General features: G+C 38.4%; 1 protein-coding gene across 2 annotated transcripts in view; it reads right to left on the bottom strand.

Moving 5' to 3' along the window:
* Nucleotides 1-22086, bottom strand: part of grik4 (glutamate receptor, ionotropic, kainate 4) — a 296763-nt gene that overhangs the window by 85238 nt on the left and 189439 nt on the right. For both annotated transcript variants that reach the window (XM_088427398.1, XM_088427399.1), the window contains 2 exons: nucleotides 12602-12780; nucleotides 7034-7087 (listed from right to left, as the gene is read on the bottom strand). In XM_088427398.1, coding sequence (XP_088283524.1) covers nucleotides 7034-7087; nucleotides 12602-12780 — 233 coding nt within the window. The remainder of the gene's footprint in view (nucleotides 1-7033; nucleotides 7088-12601; nucleotides 12781-22086) is intronic.

Below are 22086 nucleotides of genomic sequence, written 5' to 3'. Positions count from 1 at the left end.
GCAGAATGAAGGACAGCGATCCAGCCATACGGGATTAACGGGCACCACCACAACTCATGCAGCGGGCCATCCGCGATCGAAGAAAAACTACAAGCTCAGACAATTTCTTGTTGTATCGCGATGTGGCGTTTTCACTTTCGGCAGCTATAAGGAACATGGTTGCCCCCATCTGGGTGGCACTCACATAGTAAAAAAAAATATATATATATGTTGGTTGGATAGAAGACATTTATTTACACCTTATTGAAATTCAAAGTGAGTTTTAAGATGAATAACTGTCTTAATATTACATATTGTCACTTTAAGGGGAAGGATTTTCTTTGGATGAATTTCACATGGCTTGATTTTTATCACTGAAAACTACAACCACATCTATAAAACACAACAGAGACCAACAAGGCAAGTGCATAGCCATGAAATGGAACAAAGTAAATACGTGTGGAGGTGCGCATCGGATAATACCAGTGAACATATGTTTCCAACTGTGCAAATGCAAGCATGTGGTTCTTTTGCCTTTTCATTTTTTCTTTTTTTCGGGGGGGTGGTCCAAACAATGCAACAGAGTGGCTGGCAGCCTCGATCCTGTGCTCAGCTAACCTTCAAATGACATTAGGGGTCCCATCAACATATGATGAGTCACTGGCAACCTGATGTGATTTATTCAATCCTGCCGAGTAGCTTGGGCAGTGGGGAACAAATCACTTAGATGGAAGCCACGGAGCACCGACTGAGTGCCAGTGGGACTGAAAATGTGTCTGCCTGCACAAGCGTGCGTCCTTTTATCATTCTTTGTGCCTACCATCCATCAGCTTGGGTACAACAAGCCTCGGCGTGTTTTTGTGTGTGTGCATGACTCCCGTGTGCATGCTATATTAAGTTGCTGCTGAGAGGCTGCGTGATGTTGGATGTTCAGCCGCAATTCTGTAAAAGGCAACCTTTCAAAGCTTGACGCCGTTTTTTCACTTTCTCCGATTTTAGTGCTTTAGCGTGGTTTTGTTTTAATCACTTCTCTCTCAAAGATTCAATGGTTCACATCTGTGGCAGTGTTTTATCACAGCCACGGAGAATTTTTCCATTATCAATTCAGCTGATTTTCTTTTTATTATACAAATAATGTCTTGTTCCTCAATGCCAGTGACATAAATTGACAGGGAAAACAGTTATCGTACAATAACTAACTTATGAAGCAAATACTGATTACTGATTAAACAGTTGAGTCGTTTTAAAAACCTATAATGAATAAAATAGCATTTGTTTCACTATGTCAATCATAAGTAGATTTTCACTATTCCCAGACTAGCCTGGCATCTATTCCAGATGACTAACAGGGGTCAATTTTCAGTTCCCAGAATGCATTGCATGGCACAATTCATTTGGTTAGAAGGACTTTGGTTGTTGTCATATGTGTTTGTGTTACTAGGAGATGAATCATTGTCACAAATATGCTGAATTCATGTTGGCCGATGTATTTTACAATTGTTATTTATTTCCAACGTGTGACTTTGGGTTGTATGTCATATAGTGACATCCAGGTCTATTCTTTTACATAACTTCCTTGCCCTGTTCACTTAATCAGTGCTTATAAAATTGAATGTTTACAAAATGTTTTGAATGACAAGTACACAGAATTACCTCATCAATAAATTTCAAGATATATATTTTGGATTCAGGATTATGGTAAATATATATCATGGTGTAAATATATATTATGGTATAGCTGTATGTGCAGTAAATAATGACGTGTTACTTGTTGTAATGTAGACTGAAATGTAAAGGTAAAACTTCAAATAATAGGCAAATATCGTCAATTTGCTGATAACTTTTGGCCGATGTTTGAAGGGCCATAATAGGTTGATTTAATCAGTTGGGCTCTAATATACATACAGGATATTGCATTGTATCATATTTACTCTCTTGTATCGTATTTACTCTCTTGTATTTATTGCATTGAACGTATACCATTTCTAGCAGAATTAGTTGTCTAACTTTACAATGCATTGGCATTTCTCCTCATCAAAACTGATGTGACCACCCGAGATTCACCCCTTAATTTTTATCTTCTACTCGAAAGATGTATTGAGCAAATCACCAAATCTGTTAGTCATTACAATTGTTTAAAAATGGGTGAAACCCTCTGAACAAACGAATATATCGGTCAACAGCATTAGATAATTGGCTTGTAGTTTAAAAATAAATAAATGCATGTTCCACAGTATGCATGCCTCGTGGCAGTATGCATTTTTTTACTTTCTTGATCCCCCCCCCCTCAAAAAAAAGAAAAAGATGAATGAAAAACACTTAAACATCATAATTGATAGATGTAGCAAAACCCCCAAATTCAGCTAGCAAATGCGAAAAGTTACAGGTGAGCGGCTCCCGAATGTTGATGAGTGTCTTGAGATGATTCAAGAGAAACAGATTAGGCAATGGAGCGCTGTGGCAGATCGTTAGTCAGGGGTGTCTGGAGCAAAGATAAATGAAGTACCAGTGGGCTAAGCAGACAGAAGGAAGCGGCGCTGGGAGGAAATAAGAGCGAACAAAGCCGAGAAATGAGAGCCAACGCAATGATAGCAATAGTTAAGAACAGACTCATTGTTGCTCCAAGCCTTGCAGGGGAGCAATAACATGACCTAAAATTCACTTTAGATGCAAAAGTGAATTACTTGCACTTAATATGCATGTATTAACATTGTATTATCTACTACAATACATGCATATTCAATTTAACATGCCCTTCTTAAGGACGCCATGCATTTATCATTGGTTGTCCTTGTATGGCACCATGTATCATTTGCAAGTGCACCTTTTTAATGAATTCAATCCTCATACATTATAAATACATACTATGTTTGAACTGCAGAATATCAAATGCTGTACTAGCAATAGCAGAGTTGTGAAAGGGTGATGGAAAACGCTGCACATGTTCCGATGTGACTTGCGATAGAAAAGAAATCTATTATAAAACAGTTTTAAATTCATTTTCCAATACAAAATGCCTGCACTGCTGACATGGCACCTGTGAGGTCAACATGTACTTGGGATTTGCCCCAAAAAATGATTAAAATACAATACTATTACTGTATCTAATTAGTATCATTATAAAATTAAAGAATATTACAAGCATACCAAATAATAAATACTCTGTTTCAGGTAAAGCTCTGCAGTTGAGGTCAATTTTTGAGAAAATATTGGGAAATTTCCCACTTTGTAACTGTGCAACTATAATCTTTCTGAGTAAATAACACATAATAAAATGAACATAGTACAACAATAAAGTATGCCAACCAGAAGATTATGATTTTGAGGTTTTATTGCTTCTGTTTAAGAGAAGCGCTGATTAATTCCCTGGGCTGTAAATGGAGACATTGTTGTCTTGCCATAGATAATCATCCTTAGATTCTTTTCTAAGCTGCCGAAAAGGTTTTTTTGCGTAAAGAGATGAGGCTTCCATATCAGCGTGTTAAGGTTAGAGGTCATGAGCTCTAAGTGAGAAATCACATATTGCTGTCATAGTTAAAGAGAATCCAGAAATAAACCAAATTAGAGTCCTAGTAGCCTCATTCATGGCTCTGACCTTTGCACCTTAAATGTCTTTGCTGCACTGTAGAAGCAACCTATTTTCTGCATTTCTAGGGAACGTTATTGGTCGTTTTGAGATTTTGAAAAAAATAACCCATTTGTCCGTTTGAAGGAAATCCAATGAGTACTTTCCAACCTCCATTAGATCTGGGTGAATTTCATCCGTAATATTTGGAGTCCTTTGTCACGTAATTGGAGACTAACTTGTCCATTGGTTTGAATATGAGTGTGAATTGTGACGTGAGAAGGAGGAAACTAGAACTAGAACTAGACGTGTAAATTAGACTCATAAACTAGACTCGTAAAAATATACAAGCAAAACTGATCTTCAGATACACAGGCAAGGCTGTTTGACATAACTATTTGAGCGGTTTGAGCAGTTTAACTTAGCGCTTAAACTATCGGACATTGATCCTGTATAACATAATAAAGCAAACTGCAGAGCCATAGCAACTGCATGGTAACTGGTACGCTTAAAAAAAAAAAAAAAAAAGTTTCTTAATGAATAAACCTGTTGCTAAATTGATTGTCATTTTACTCTGTCATTATTAGCCAAATGAATGCAATTCAGTAACAATATGGACGAGTTCACCTGATTTGATTTCAATGAAAAACAAAGAAAAAATATCAACTCAAGTATGTTGATAGTGTAGAGTCAAAACATGTGTTTGGTTTTCAGTAAATTTTGACGAGACAACTCTTGGAGTGTTCCATCTTTGAGGCAGCACTGTAATACATTTTGTGACTGCGATGTTGCTTGTACTTTTGTGTGTCAGTAAGTATAATGCATAAGCTTTAAAGATGAGTCACTAAGGGGACACTGGCACTTCCTTGCTTTCCCATTATGTCTCGGTCTGCCTGGGATAGAGCGATGTGAAGGGATTATTTATGTGTAGAAACAAAGAAAAGAGCGACAAAAGGATGTGAATACTGCCGAGGCTGTGAACGAATGTCAAAAGATTGATGCTACCTACTTGCAATGAGCTGTAAATTAGTCTGAAGTGAATCGTCTCTGTTGTGCTGTTATAAGGAAAAGTGTTTTGGTCCCCTATACAGCAATTAAAGTTAAAGGTAACAATGATTAGTGTTTACTTTAAGGTACCACATTGTCAGAAAAAGGAGCATCGTAGAAGCCCACCTTTGTCCTCACACTCATGTAGCTCCTGGGGCTAATTATGTTAGTTATAGCTTATTGCGTTGACCTTTTTTGCTTCAAAGCTGGATAAGTGTAAAAAAAAAAAAAATATATATATATATATATATAACTCCTCTGAAGGTAATCATGGTAGAGTGACAAATGTAAGGGGGACATTAGATTTGTACAGGATTTTTGCATGTATCAGCAAATGCGCCCATTACTGTCAGATTTTATTAGGATGACAGAAACAGTATGTGTGTCTTTTCAAACTAAGAGAAAATTAATTGGAACATTAAGCAAATTACTGCTAAATATTGCTATAGTGTCTTCTTTTGTAAAACATTATATGCCTTTATTTCATTGAGTTTTATATGGATGCATGGTGACATTAGCAGTGGCGGGCAGCGAGTTTTCGACCTGGGCCTTGATTGAGCACCCAATCCACATCCACGCCAATCTACCCCAGCAAACATAGTACAACAATGTTCAGGTTTTTCCATTTTGGGAAAAATTTGCCTCGAAAATGTAGTGCCAGTAATGTACAGTCCTGTCTAGTAGTCCACCTCTATCAATAATCTCAATGGATTTGCTCTGAACCAACCAAATGACGCAAAAGTGCTGACAGATCCAAAATTGTTATTAAAATCCACAGTTGCATGACAATTGTGTCTAATACATCTACCATAAATGTTTTTTGGAATATGGGAGGAAGCTGGAGTGGCTGGAGAGAACCCGCACGGGCACGGGGAGATCATGCAAACTCCACACAATGGCCGGAGCCAGCTGGATTTGAGCTCGGCACTCTGAACTGTGAGGCGGACATGCTAACCACTTTTCCACCAAGCCGCCTTAAAGAAATAATAAATAAATACAGTGCTTGTGTTTGCTTGTGTCTTAATTTTAGGGGGGCCTGCAAACCTGAGTCTGAAGGCCTCATTTAATTTTACACTGGTATAGCAACACAAAGAACCTGAAGACAAATGAACCAAAATGAACACAAATGACTGGAGGCTGCACTTGCTTATTGAAACAAGAAACTACCATCGTAACCTAGCATCTCAACTTGCACGGATTTACTTTATCTTTAACCAGTAACACTTTCAGCTTGTGCAATCTATGGTAATGGCCAAAAATATATAGTTCCGCAACATACATTGTAGCACACTCAAGATTGCGTACCTCCCAAGAGTTACTATTTAGAAACACAAAAATGGGTTGCCCTTATATCAGACCTTGATATCAGACCTCTTGAAAAACAATGAACATGAAATGGATATCTGCCTCTGTGATTACGGCATAAACGGACCGATTAGGCCACAGCTGATGCGAATACAACAGCAACGCAATAAACCACGGTGGGGGAAAAAAAATGACCCGCGGTAAATAAAAACATAGAGGGAAAGCGAACAGCATTAAATATGGTACATTAGAGAAGCACAGAGCAATAAACACAGAAAAGAAATGCAGACAGATAAGTGGAGCGGAAACAATGTTACTTTCATTTCAACCAATATCGGTGGGGAAGTCAGTCCAGGTCATCTAAACGGTATGTAGTGTTTATTACTTTATTTATTTATTAATGTATTGTTTATTTTGGCTGTGTGTGCTTTGAAATGTGCAAACAGTGCAGACATTCAAATCCATTTAGTTGTTTTTAATTTGTTTTCACGGAATTTGCTTAAGGAGGCTTCTAAAAATCGCCTGAAGCAAGTACTTTGGGTAACTGAGTTGTAAAAAAAATCAACTATGTAGGTTTTGAAGTACGGTGGACCCCCGTGTTACAGCGTCCCTGGCTTGCGTTTTTTTCATGTTACGATGTGGAATACTGAGTTTTTTTCGTCCCCTCTTTACGGTATTTTCCCGGCTTTGCGAAAAAAAAACAACTGTCATGTTGTTCCTATGTTTTATTTATGATGTTTTCTGATTGTATACATGTATATTATATATACGTTACACTTGCTACACTATTTTGGTAAATTTAATATTATGAACAATTTTGATGTTTTTACCTGGGGTTCTAAACGCATTAGCTATTTAACATAGGTTTGGATTGCCCACCATACGGTGAATTCACCTTAGGACCCAAACAGCGGAACAGATTATTCTCATAACACGGGGGCCCACTGTACTAAAGCAACAGTAGGTAATAAAGTACTAAGGCAATCAATTACGTTAGGTTTTCTTTTCTTTTTTTTATAAGATGTATGTCTGAACCAGGAATTGAATGAGTCAAGCATATTTTTCAGGATTGTCAGGATTGTTTAAGGTTTGGATGTTATTTATTTAAAAACAAAGAGCATCTTTTGTTATGCTTACCAGCGAGGTGAAGATATATGTGTAGTAGACTGACAGCATTCCCAACTCTGATGCCTGCACACAATAAAAAAGACAAAGAGCAAAGAGGGAAAACATTAGTATGTGTTAAGGGGGGGGTGTAAATGAAAAAAAAAGCTGAAATTTAAATTTGGGAATCTAGACAGAAGCTTAAAACAAATTGCAATGTAGAGAGAATAAAGGATATTAAAGGGTTGAAAGGTCAGTGAACCCGCGCTCCACTTCGCGGCACACTGATCAAATCCCACTCTTGATAAGAACAGACATTTATCGGACTGCGGCTCTGGGGGGAGCAATTAAATTTAGGAGGTGAATTAGTATGCTGCTCGACAAGCGTCTGACAATTTGATTAAATCAAAGTCACAGCGGAGTGCCGCCGTGAAGGAGATGGTGAACTTTTCAGAATTGCTGTCATTATCAAAAATAGGTATTGGCACGGAGTGTGCACTGCGATCAGGTCAGTATTTTCCTCAACTTGGCAATGATGACCTTGAAAAACTTTCACTTTGAATATATTGCCCCCCGATAACATTTTGTTTGGAGTGGGTTTCGTAATTGATTAATCGATTCTTATTGATTGGTGGCATCGTTTCTTGAAACAATTAAAACAAACTAGTTGGCTACAACCAAAACAGGTTCATTTTGTTCCAAGTAGTTTGCTGCCTAAAGAAACACAACAGTGTGATTATCACATACAATGAATCGATAAATTGAATTTTAAGCATTTGTTTGATTGCGTGTGACTGATTGTTTTTTAGACATGTCATGAAGTAAATAAGGCACAATAAAGTCTAATACAATACATTACTGTAACTAGCAGTGTTGAATCAATATCCATTAATTTTCCGTTTAAAAAGGTTTAAAATGACTTAATCTGTGGCAAGGTATGGCTCAACTTCACATCACTTGTAGGAGAATTTGATTTTTGCAATATTATTGTAGATTTTTGTAATCAACGTGTGATTTTAATCTCCCATTGTCAGTTGGATCATAGATCTGCCCGAACGAATGCCAATAAAAATGAGCTTTAATTCACAACCAGGGCATATTTTTGTTTTACGATGGATATCAATGAAGATTGTCCCTACAGAATTACATGAATACATGTAAATGTAAAACTTCCATGAAGTTTTTATCTGTAGGAGTTAAAAACATTTATACTGGCCACAGTAATGTTCTTGAATATGCATTTTGAGCAGGCATGGGCAGCTTTTTAATCCAGCCTGCCAAGCATGAAGAAATGATCCGTCGGGAAACGAGTGATAATGTTAATATCCTGAAGGATAGCTGAACTATCAGTGCATTGACATAGTAACTTTTAGGCATTAAAAAATAGCTGTATTTTGTGAATTTAATTTTCATTTGTTCTAAGAATCATTTCAATCAATATTTAAAAACATGGGACTTGAAAAACAGTGTTGATATGCTTTTGTTGATTTTCTATTTATTTTTAAGCACATGTTTTCTAAATATACTTTCAAAACACTCAATACATCTGCTCCTAGTCCGGCCTTTTTGTCCAATTTTGGAAGTTTTTGCAGCCCTCGAGTCAAAAAGTTTGCCCACCCTTGAGATTGAGTATTTTCACAATTAGGATTTTAGAACCGATCACCAATCAGCAAGCAATACATATTAATGTTTATCATTGATTTTGACACAGCCTAACGTTGCATATTACTGAAAAACACTGAAATGTATTTGAAAATTAATAACAGTAATAATAATCATAATCATAATATTTGCAAAAGAGCTAACAAAATGACAGCATTTGCTCTGAAACCTCGGCTTATCAACAACGGTAGCACAAAACATCTTCAGTGAACATGGTTGCATTTGTAATGTGTTTTTCATTTCACACATCCAAATCAATGACTTCATTGATCTATCGGCAAACTAAGGCAAATGAAGGCAAAACCCATCAAAACAAATTAAGAAAGGCTTCTGTGAGCTGCTCAAGTCCCGCAAACTTAAAAAAAACGCGAAAGGATAGTCAACTTAAATTCGTGTTTTACCAAGCCTTTACCAAGTTTGCAGGCCCTGGTGACTTCCCCCTATAGTGAGCCGACTATCTTTAGCACTGAGGGTCTTTGCAGCTGTTCTCTGACTGAATGAGATTACATTCAGCATGCTAACACCACTGACCCAAATCGCTGTGAATGCTAAAAGCTCACAGAGGCTAGACCTTTGTCCGAGATGAGGCTCGCTTGTAGGACATACGCAAGACAAGTCAGGATCCCTTTGGACAAGATGGTCGCGCTTATCATCATCTGAGCCTGGCGAAAACGTCGGTGTGACGCTTTGATATGTTTTGCTCGCCTTTTGAGGGTTGAGATTGCCAGCTTTTCAACACCCTTGTCCACGAGATGTCTCTTGACATCCACCAAGACAGACAGCGTGACAAACAGGGAGGACAATAGAGAAAGAAATCGAATGGGTAGATATGACTGCTTGAAGATATACACTGAAGGGTCTGCATAGAAACTATATACCGCCACTAAGACAAGATGTTTAGACTAGGCATGGGTTGATCTTAGATTCTGGCAGTTTGATAACCATGAGCAAAATTATCACGATGTCACGGTATTAAAAATAAAGACCTATGTTTTTCCATGCACACATGCATTAGCACAATTGATTGAATAAATCACTCTTCCTCTTGTGGGATGCTTGACGTCACATCCATAGCTTTAGTTGTGTGTAAATAAATAGACTACGTTTGTTTTTAGCTCACTATGGATATCATTGTGCTCGTCTGTCCATGTTGCCATTATGTCAAACACATTTTGGTATGTGAATAAAACGAGAGAAATCATCTTGTTTTTGATGAAGGCGTAAATGATAAAGGTCGCCCTGCTTGTTTCTTCCGAGTTTGTCACTTCCAGTTCTGGTCTTGTGCGCTAAAATTCTAGCTAAACAGTCACTCGGAGTGAAAATCGACCCGACGGTCCAGACCAGATTCAACATGCTGAATCGGTTCCAAATCTTTTCTTGACGGCCCGCAACATACGCCGACTTTCTGAAGGTGTTTAGCCACGACAAGCTGAAGGTGCACGAAAAACCGTCATCTGCTTGGTGTGTAGAGGGCCTTACTTAAATAGTAACACAACCAACACTCACCAGATTGCCTAGCAATTTCATTTGTGATCAGTAGTTCCTGAGAATTTACTGCATATTTAATACTCAATTAACTTTTGTAAATCTGGTCACCTTATCTTAATCCTTTTCTTCAGCAAAGGTGTTTGCTCAGGTTTGTTGCTACTGATTATGCAATTGATGTTGAAGAATGGGGTGAATCGATTCATTTAAAGTTTTGAAGGCTGAAACGCTCACTACGATTTGCACAAGGTCTACCATAGAAGCCAGAGCATTCTTTTCTGGCTCATCATGCACCGACATGGACCTTGATGCTTCTGCCATTCCAATCAAGGTCTGACATGTTTTTGATATTCACTTGATGTAACGTTTGCCCACACCGAGTGCGATTAGCAGACCATAGAATGAACCCCACCTTATCAGGCATAGCACGGAGTGACTGAACGCGGTGAAACAGCAACCATTCATCCTAGCTTGCTGTGAGAACCGTGACAAAATGGGGCAGAACGTGACCAAACTTGAAAGGACCGTGAGGTGCCAGAGAAATAAATACCACCTCCAAGTTATGTCACGGCCTATTACGTACTGTCATATTTTGTTGCGTTGGCCCTGTTTTATCACAGATGACTAGGTTTCTCATCCCATGGAGTCTGCTGTGGATTTTTTGTTGTTGTTGTTTTTAAAACATGGCCCGTTATCCAGAGCAAACACATTTGACCCACCTCCAGTCATCTACACTTTGTCTTACATCCGTCTAGTTTGTCAACTGTTTTTTTTTTCCAGTTTTTCCCCCGGCACGTTTTTTGTTTTTTTTTACCAATAAAAACTTACCGGCGGCATACAAGTTGGTAACTTTGCGTTTGCATTTTTGTTGGTAACGCTGAAGAGCACAGAGCCAAATCACTTGTTTTGTTTTCTTAGCAATGAACGCTCTGAGTCCTGGCTGCCGTTTTTACAGTCAACCTTGTAAATGTCATGGTCATGACTACCGATGCTCAGAGTGGCTCTGAACGGATGATGATGAGAAGTGAGGAGGAGAGAAAGGGTTACAAAGGCGGTGAGAAACAAGACATCCCACTGTGGGCTCCCACCGCTCTTTGGCCCAGGGTTGTCAGGGTTGCTATGGTGACCAAATGGCCGCTGATGGCAGCCTCAATGCCTGATTGAGGAGAAGACTACGGCGGGAAAGAGCAAATGAGAAGGGAACGAAATGCCGCCCGCCTCAACTCCATTATGGATCCACTTGACGTCACCTTCAATCCGGCCATCCATCCATCTATTGTCTTGCAGAAATAATGAGGTGTGTATTAATTACAGCAGGGCCATATGCAGCTGCCAAACATCCTCGCTTCCCCACGTCCTACTATCGTTGCCATCGAGCCTCTTACAGACATTAGTCTCCAATCAGGTGAAGCGTCATCATTTTAAGTGTCCAAGGTGTTCATAATGTACTGAAAGGTTAATTATCATCATGTGCTGGAGAGGAGAAAGCGCATGAGAATCATATTGTTCTGTGGGGGACAAAGTGGCGTGCTTGCTAATGGTGTCATAAAAATGTTCTTCCCTAACACAATGAGGCTTAATCATCATAGATGTACTTATGAACTATTTGAAGGTTGCTTTGAGATTCACAGTTGTTTTTACTCATCGCAAATTAGAGTTGGGGAAAGCAATGAATTCATCGTTACCGTTTGAGGATGGACCATGGAAACGTTCATATGTTTTCTTCCATGGCGGGACAATTCATGGCTCAAATCAGTGATTCTCAAATAGCGGGGCGGGCCCCCCTGGGGGGATGTGAGGTGATGCGGGGGTGGGATGATCCCAGGGAAAAGGCTTTTTTGTATAATTGCAATAAAATAAGAATTTTAGTAGGGATGTAACAGTGGGCTTTATATTCATATGGCATGTATAGTATTGTCAGTGTATTGAGATATACATCCTTATTATTTAACTTGTGGTGACTGGTCACCGCAGAATGATGAAACATGGGTTGAAATTTACCTTCATGCTGTCATCAATATTTTTTGTATGTAACAGCACATTTTTTTATTACATAGTTATCCTTTATGACAGAGCCTCCAGTCTACTGTCTTTATTTGGGACTATTTCTGCAACTGTAGACTGATGATGCTATGCTTTTTAAAGATGTGCCCTCTGCTCAAAGTGCAACAATTTATCTTCCTTGTGATTCAAGACAGCAAATGGATTATGGCAGTGAAAAAAACATTTTACGCTCTGTATTTTCTTCAGTCCCTCCTTTGTCCCCTGTGGGAAATACAATACATATCTCAACAAATCAAAATTGAAGCTGAACCAACTATTTTTTCAACTAAAAAAAAAAAAAATGCTGTACATATTGAATTACTTTTATCCTTGAAGAATTCTTGCTTTCAGCGTTTCACAGTCCCGAGGGATTCTTGTTATATTTATATCGTCCGTTGTCTCAACACTCACCCGTTCCAGAATGATATGGGACATGGTTGCGTTGGCGTCCACGATGATGGTGGCGGTCTTGTCGTCTCGTATCTCCTTGAGGAGCGGGGTCGGGTCCTGGCTGTCGTCGAGCATACGCACTGACAGGGTCTCCTTGGAGATGAGGAACTGCCTGAGGAGCTGCTCCAGGTTCAATAAGCCTGAGATGCATACAAACACACAGTGGATTACTTATAATGAAGTGAAGACTCTAAATAAGACTTGAGCTGGCTTAACATGGATAACCTTTACCAAAAGTTGGAAATAAAATAGTTGAGGAGTCAGAGGGGTGCATGGAAATGAATGACTCATTCAATTGCAGGCATTTTTCAAAGAAACCCCTTCTTTACCAGCCATTTCAGATGATTTTGACTTTTTTTTAAGGTACACAGAATATTGTTTTATAGTTATGAAATGTGGGATCCATCAAAGGAAAGATTAGGCTTCCAGTTTTTATCAAAACAAAAGAAAACATTTGTTTCTACCCTTTTCCTTCTTAAGAAATGAGCAGTAGTATAGACAATTTGCACCATTTTCTCCTTTCCTGACAAGAGAACAGAGATGAGGTTTTTGCAATTGGAGCTGCACGACATGTATGTAAATGTGTGCCTTTTGTACCAACTGCTGGTACACAATGCTGGAATACACAACCTGTAATTTATAGAAATAGATCAATTGGTACAAAACATATTTTGAAGCTGCAGTGTGATGTCAGAACAACAAATTTTATTTCTTTTTTTTTCATGCTGCAAACGCAACCACTTGTTACTCTGCTCATTGATGCACACTGTAATTTAAATAAATCTTATTGACGTGAAATCTGACGTGTGCTTTAATCCCACCACACATCTTGCTGTCAGAGACTTGGGCATTGATGACGTTTTCTTCCGAAAGCATCTCTCAGTTGTCATTTTTCTCTTGTTTTCCATTTTTCTCCACATTTTTTCTCAGTTCTTTACTCTGTTCATTCTCATGAGTCTTCACAAGCCTCCTTGCTCTTTTCCTTGCTTTTTTTTCCTTGACTACTAGTATTGTGCCTTACTGATCTCTACTCGAATCAACTTTCATCAACCAGCGGCTGGCAAAAATTGCTTTTAAATCAGGAAAGTTACAGCCAACCCAAGAGAACGCTTAATAATAAATAAATAATAATAATACAATAAATAAAAAACAAAATGAATAAGTAAAAATAAAACAAATAACAAATATATATATATATATATATATATATATATATATATATATATATATATATATATATATATATATATATATATATTTAAAAAACACATTTTTGGTCCAGAATGGGTTACAAAAAAAATTAGTTCCATGAAATAATTTTTGCACGTAGAACAACAGCTTGGTTAGCTTATAGTACTCTTATGTGACCGCTGTTTCAAATGCAAAAGCCTTGGAGCAACTTCTTCTCATTGCTGTTGTAATACACTGTTTTGATTACAGTAAGGTAAAAGGGATTTGCACTAATTAAAGCATAGCCAACTTAATAAAAAGGCTCCTGGCAGCAGTAACAAGTCACTTGGCATCCATATATTTAGCAGAGACCCTGAGAGGTTATTTGGCTAATTTCCAATATAGCAAGAAGGAAAACTCCTCTGGCATTATTAGAGAGTGTCAACCAGGACAAATGAACATGATAGTTACCTTGGCATCTTGTCAGAGCTTATGTCCGTGGAAGTTAATATTTCAAATTACCAAAATGAAAACAAAGAAACAAAAAGGAAACAAGGACATGCCAATAGTTATGCTTGGTTATTTTAAGATTGTAAACTAAGAAAGGCAAAGCTTCTGCATAATAACTGATACATCGAGGAACAAAACAGTCACAGCATTTAATACAGGACCACCAGTGACAAATATGTGACCATAGCAACTGCGTAGCAACTGAATTTGACATTCACTCACTTCACAAAAGATTCAATAATAGCATCCCACGTCAAACATCATTGAAATTGTTATTTCACGCACTCAACAAAAAATCACAATGTTATTTCCATGAACTGCTGATTATTTGTTCAAAGATTTAATAAAAGCGCAAAACTATCCAGATTGGCAGCAAGGCTGCTAAAGCACATTAACTCCCCGGCATCTTGCCTATCCGTGTCAGTAATGATGCCGTCCTGTCTGCATGGCAGTATATTATTGAAAGTGTTTGTTTTTCTGTATGTGGATGCCCGTGACATGGACCCCCCTCTACCCTGCCTTGAACCTGTCATTCCAGCTCGCTCTGTAGTATGACACAGAGCGTCTTTGATGAGCTCGAAATAGCTTCCACTAAATCACCCTCCTTGTCTGCCTGCCTTGCATCTGAGCCTTCGCCGCGGCTCATAGGGACATCAAGTATAATTTCACGTCGATTTTATAACATCAGATGGTGAACTGTGTCTGACGTGGCCGCATACAAATATGGTGACACACAGGGAAGTTCATGCTCTCATCAGGGTGCTGAATGTGTCACATTCAAAAGGGGAGTTTTTCAACACTGGCGTGCCATAAAATGTTCCTGTTTGTTTTGGGAAACCTTTTTGTGTAGCCTAAAAAAAACATCTAACACTCCAAAGTTAGAACTTTATGGATATTTGGATACGATAGAGTGAATCCGTGTAAAAAGTTCAAATGCAGATCAAAGGGACTAGATTACGGTGGAAAAACAACTATAGAAAAAAAACATGTTACCATCCGCTTGCAACAGAAAATGAGATCACGTGTCAGCGTATGAACACCCCAAGACCAAACTCAGAAAGCAGATGAACCATGATTGGTCGTATCAAAGCAAGGGTCACCAACATTTTTGAAACAGAGTTACTTCTTTGGTACTTCATGTGCTTCATATCGGCTGGAGGGAGCAATAAATGACACCGGACATTTCGATGTGTATGTTTGCCATTCCTACTGATCACTTTTTAACAAACCAATGCTGACTCATATGTGCTGTTTCCAAAAAAAAAAAAAAAAAAAAGACTGATCATTTTAAAGAAATACCTTTTCCAATACACTATTTTGCTTAAAGTTTGTGATGATAAAACATTATTAAGAAACTTATTGATTCTAGTATAAGCTGCCATCATGAGTACAAATACCTTGAATTAAGGCCAGGTATCGGCTTTTTTACCAATACCAGGACCTAGCCTATCCTTAGTGTCAAATACGCCTAATTTGTTGTGAAAACTACAGCACAATTCCGGTTTCTCATCATGAGGAGCTATTTTGAGTTCAGCTTACCCACACCGAGTGCGCAAGATGACACATATGTAGGGTAAACGCAAATCTTAGAACAAATGTGGCCACAATAGTCCGCAGACAGTCGAGTTAATGAATGTTACAGTAGCAGAGAATGAAATCCACAGCGTGTGCAGGTGAATAATACATTACCTTTGTGATGACTCATCATTGAGCCTTGGGCATAGCAAGACCTACTTTTATGACTTTGCCACCAATGTGAACTTTAAAATGTACAGTGGAGGAGATATGTCAAAATAGTGAGGTGCCAGCATAATCACCGCCCCATTAACCCAAAATAACCACAGAGGGGAACCATATTTCATCACCGACTTCCATCAGGTGCAGTCGGCTGACACACTGCAGCGTTGTTGCGAGTCTCAGCCCTAACAGGGGTGTTCTTTTGTTGGTGGATTAAGAACTGGCGTTGGATCATTGGCCTTGTCTGGTAGGTTGACAGATTTGTAGAACCTGGAAACTTGACTACAATTTTCTCCACAGAGCGTGCAACGACTAGAGAAAATTAACAATCATAAGTACATAATCAATCAAGCCATAAGTGTCTGCCCCGTCACATGTGCGCCATGATTAACATCACAGTTTTAATCCAAGGTGATGAAAGAATGTGATCATGTGTTTTTTACTAAATTATCAATTAAGCCCTAAATTCATGGCTAGAGGGCCCCACAATGGATTGGACTCAAAATCATCCAAAATTGTTGGACATTTCGTGTATAAAACAGCACACTCTCCTAAGGGTTAGCAGATCTGTCTCCCAACTCTGCGGGTTTGAATCTTTTGCCTTCTATGGTGGATCATTGTTTTGTTTTGTTTTTTATTTTTCCTTCTGAGGAGTACCTCAAAATCCAAAACCCAATCCAAACCCGATTTTATAATATTCTTGAATGTTTTATCCTATAAACAATCATTAAAATAAACAAAATATTTCATATATTCAGTCATCACCGAGAAATACTTGTATGCAAAAAATAAATACATAAAATGATTCATATTATACTTGGGCTTTTAATTTGCCCCCAAATTTCTTGGTTGTGAATGTTTCCCGTTTTTTCTTTACTTTTTTTTTTTTTTGAAGAAACAAACAATCTGGTTGCAACACCCAGACAGCTCAAGCTGCATTTTGAATACAATATTCGAATGCCGTACTAAACAAAGTAACATTCCATCCAAGCGCACTGTTGTGATTTGATTTTTAATACGGTAATATTGGACACCACCGGTCTGGCAATTGCACAATTAGAGGACCATTATTTTGACATAAAGTTTTTATACTCACTTGGGTTTCACTGATTAAGTCCCCATTGTGCAATTGGCTTATTTGTATGCAACATAGTTCATTCTAGAAATCATTCATTTGCGCACTCGACAATAATTGAAGAGCCTTTTGACACCAATCGTTTTCATTGTTATTTTATGCTGGGCTGATGCCATGGATGCTTCACTTTAAATTGCAGACAGAAGAACATGTCATTCACAACAGAAATAAAGACTGATGTAACTGTTAATTTCGTTGTATTTTTGAAGTAAATGTAACATAATGTTAGTACAGAATGGCATGTTCTTTTCAGCAAATGCTTTCAATGATGAAAAACAATCACGTAGAGACAAACTCATCACTCTGTCATTTAGTTTGACTGCAGTGCAAGGGCCTCAGAATTTAAATGTGGGTCCAACCTTATAGTGACATCTCAGATGATAAATAGTCAGGGTCTTGTTATACTCTTATCTGCTAAATTGCCTCCCAAGCACTCATTTTTAGATTTATGCACCACTTTAGTTCAGCGTCATTATATAGAAGTCACTCCAACACTCCCAAAGAAAAGAAATGTTCACCTTGAGGGAAAACATGTGATTCTTACATCAATGAAAGTGGTGAGTGGGCGTGTTTGGGAGGCAAGTCTCTTGAGAGTGTTCAACAGACAACATTTGAAAGAGAGAAAAAAAAAAACTTCCTACTTCTCCCAAATGGAAAACAAGAAATGACCCCCAAGAGTAACTCAAGTCGTCTGATGAATAAAACCAGAATAGATTACTGTACTGTCAAATAACCTGCCCAGATTCACAAGGAACACCTCGCAGAACAAGAACATTGCTTCGTCTGTCTTATGACACTTTCATTAGACAGTAAAACCCAAACAGAAGCCGTGCACACTCAAGCACCTTCAAATCTGTCTGCAAATCAAATATCCGAATAAATTGAACCAAGTAATTTTACCAGCAAGGCAGAGTGTTCCGTGTCCCGATATAATGTGAACATGGAGCACCTCTCACCAGCATGGCAGGTTAATTACCATAATCCTTCACAGTAATATATACCAACCAAGCCTTCACCATGTCAAAGGCGTACCTTCCTGTACGTTATTTTAATCGTCAAGGTGTCTGGCTAAGAAAGCCTGATTGTAGGTTAAGGTATGCGGATTTCATGTCATATGCCATCCCATTTATAAATCACAGGAAATAGAGCAACCAAGAACAGGAAACACTTTGTGGCAAGAGGAAATTACAAATACTCCAACTTGATATCCATCCATTCATTTTTGTAGCTGCTTATTGTCACTAAGTTCACAGGCTTGCTGGTGTCTATCCCATCTGTCTTCAAGCAATATGGCAAGAAGGAACACTCCACTGGCATTATTAGAGAGTGTCAACCGAGACAAGAGACAAACAAATATTCGTGCACCCAATCATACTTAAGGACAATTTAGAGCAGGGGTGTCAGTTTATTCAGGGGCCGAATTGTACATCGAGTTTCTGTCAGAGGGTCGTCATCATTTTGGAGTCAAATCAATTTTAAGTATGATCGTCACACATTTACCTAGGTTTTAAATCAGGGGAAAGTGTGACTGGTAACACAAAATGCTTGTTGCTTCCCAAAAAAAACTTTTAAAGTATAGGACAACGTTCAAATTTAGTATTTGTCATAATCTTAAAGTAAATAAAAAAAATAAAATCATGCGGTGGGCTGAATTTGGCCCCTAGGCCTTGAGTTCGACACCTGTGATTTAGCGTGTCCAATAAATCTAGAATGCAAATGTTTGGAATGTGGGAGGAAGCCGGAGTGGCCGGAGAGAACCCACACAGGCTTGGGGAGAACATGCAAACTTCCACACAGGAAGGCCGGAGCGAGCTGAAATCGAACTAGGTAATCTGAACTGTGAGTCAGGCATGCTAACCACCCCTCCACCGAGCCGCCCAACTTAATATTATTGATCATGATTTGTCTCTGATCATTGACTTGACAATATCTAAGTAATATGAATACATTTAATTTAATCTGTATCAGAGGATAATTTATTTATATCAAACCATAGTTTAGAAGTGTTCACAAAGGAAGTCAACCTAAAAGTATTCTTCACAATGCGTTCTATGTGCCCCCACTGAACACCACATTCCGGTTAATATTTTGTTTGTGCAATGTGAATTAAGCATTCACACATTATTATCCAGAAGCGGGAAGCCATTTTGTCACTTAGCTATTAAGTTCTTCTCGACAGTGTGTCATAAAGTCATAAGTCGTAAAGGATGACTCGACTCGTCTTTCTACTGCCATCGCAAACTCGCTTACTCATCATAAACACCACAACATCAACAATACAAATGAATAACTTAAATTACATTGACTTTGCATTGTACAGCGCTTGTTGCCAATGTTTAACAGTGGCTCGAGCTCCAGCATTTAGCTCAGCGTCTACCATAAATTAACTGCTAGCTGTATAAGCTGGCAAGAGCAGTCTGATCATTTTTCAAAGGCAGTTTAATAGCCATAGGTACAGTATATGACAGCACATTTTGATGCTGACAGCCTGACAAAGTTGCCGTTCCTACAGATCACTTTTGAACAAACCAGGCTGACTCAAATGTGCCGTTCCAGCTGCCAACATCATTCCTGTGGTTCTGACGTCACTTTGTCTGATAGAGCAAATTTATGGGGAGGGATGTGTCTAAAATTTCATGAATGTTTCTGGAGAGGAAAATTGTGTCATTTGCTCATCTGTGTTTATAATTGTTTTTGTTAGTTGAATGTAAAATTGCAGCCAAATAGTCGATTAGTCGATAGAATTTTTAGAAGGATATCAGAATAACAACTCACTCGATCGCTGCAGCCCTATGCGAAGGTAATGATATAGAGTTTTTGAAATATTTAGTGGAAACGAAGCAGTGTGCAAAGGTTTTTCTTCTAGTGGAGCATCCACTCAAAAATCTATTTGACTTTGGTCTCTGCTGCAAAAAAATGGCAATTAAGTAGTTTCCACTCAATGTCACATTCACAATTGCCTTGCGATTGATTAGTTTTATCCACTCACACAATGGCAATAGCATCATTTTAAGTATCTCTGAATGTTTCTAAGTATCACAGGATATATGGACAGTATGTAAATAGTACTACTAATATTGTCAAGGGTGCATTTGTAAGATTAAATCAAAGAGTCCACTAGCTCTTGGTGCCTGTTCCTTAATGAAATAAGAATGCCTTCTTAAATGTGCTGTTTGAGTTAAGTGGCAGCTATTCCCATCACCTCATTTATGAAAGTGCACTATAATGTCTCTTCAAACGACCACAGCAAATGTCTGTGTAAATAAGAAGAGTGATTTGTGCGAGTCCACATAAAGTATTTATATATGTTGCCCTGTCTACCCACAATGACACATGGAAAACTGCATTATGACAAGGCAAGGCAGATTTGTTTGTAGAGCATTGGCGCCAGCTGCTCTAGAATCGCATGCAACTCTTTAGCGCCGCCAAAATGGCTCCCTGGAGCATTTGGGAAATGATATTTGCTTTGGTTTGGTTTACAAACATGACAATGCTGTAAAAATGTGTAAAATAAGAATTTAATTTCAAGGTTTCTGTCTATCAAAATTAGCGTCATAGCCCCAAGAGAAACATGGCTGAGGAGAACGGAGGATTCAATCCTGTCTGCATATTTGCTTTGTCATGAGTTGTCAAATAACAAAAACATCTTACATGCCCGATGTTGAGAAACTGTCCTGTGACCTCCGAAAACAGATATTAATTTAAATGGGTAAGCACACCATACAGTCTTAAGCACAAATTGCCGTTTTTCTGAAGTCATCTCTGATGTTTGATAGCATATTTTTGCTACGATACATGGGAATATTATTGTGTTTTGTTGCTCAGGTCCGAGAACAGCATTACAGTTTGCTGTTGTTTTTTTGAATCTTCAAATTCTAATTCTATAATGTCATCAATACGACAAAATAATACTTGAATATTGTACTGGAAATTAAAAAAAAAAAAAGTATATATATATATATATATATATATATATATATATATATATATATATATAATAGCTTGACTCATTCAAGCATCCCTATTAAGTCCTAGGGTTTTATTAGGTTGGTCTAGAGGTTTTCATAATGGGACATTTGCACTGGGAGTACAAAATTACATTTGAAGTAATGAAATGAGTGTTAGTGGTAAGGAGTGCGAGTAGTAGAAAAAAAAAGGTAGATAAAGAAAAAACAGTATCACGTTGAGTTTACAAAGCGGCGGTATGTATAAAAGTGATGTATGAGAATTGTTTGATGTATGAGAATTATTTGAATAGGTATGTGCCCATCAGCTGTTACACAGGACTTCACTTTTCACCCGATCTCAAAGACAAAAACTAAATAAAAATGCTTTATTGAGTGTCACTTGATAGCATCCATGATATCAATTTCTTCACTTCCGCTGTGTAGGGATTTTGGTCAAACATTGCATCCCGAGGATTCTCGCTAGTGTTGGCGTGGAGACTACCTTTGGGCACAATTACACAACCAGTCCTCCGTGTCCTCCGCCTTCGTTGGAAAATATGCATGAATTGGTCACACTCTATTAGGCTGTCGGTGGTGCGGATGATTAATGAGGCCACAACATGTGGACCGGCCATTGACAGCATAGCTGCCAAGCCAATGAGCGACTGTCGATGGGGAAGGGGCGCGGCGCGGGAGCTGGGACCAAACGATTTTGGAGGACCTTGCGCACAAAACGAGGCATGCCGCCACTCACTTTTCAACTGAATGAAAAAGGATCACAGGAGAGCATGCAATCAAAACGCCCCATTTTCTGGACAATCTCCTACTTGATGTCAATGTAAGAGACCGGTGGTTATCTGTCCCCTTTCTACATTTTGCAAATGCTTTACTGCTCAACAGCCTCCTCAACAAACCACTCTTCTCTTTCATTTTTTCCCGTTTTCTTT

This window comes from Hippichthys cyanospilos, chromosome 11, assembly GCF_059441005.1.
Source record: "Hippichthys cyanospilos isolate Australia breed blue-spotted pipefish chromosome 11, RoL_Hcya_1.0, whole genome shotgun sequence".
Taxonomy (NCBI): domain Eukaryota; kingdom Metazoa; phylum Chordata; class Actinopteri; order Syngnathiformes; family Syngnathidae; genus Hippichthys; species Hippichthys cyanospilos.
This window is presented reverse-complemented; position numbering and strand designations above follow the sequence as displayed.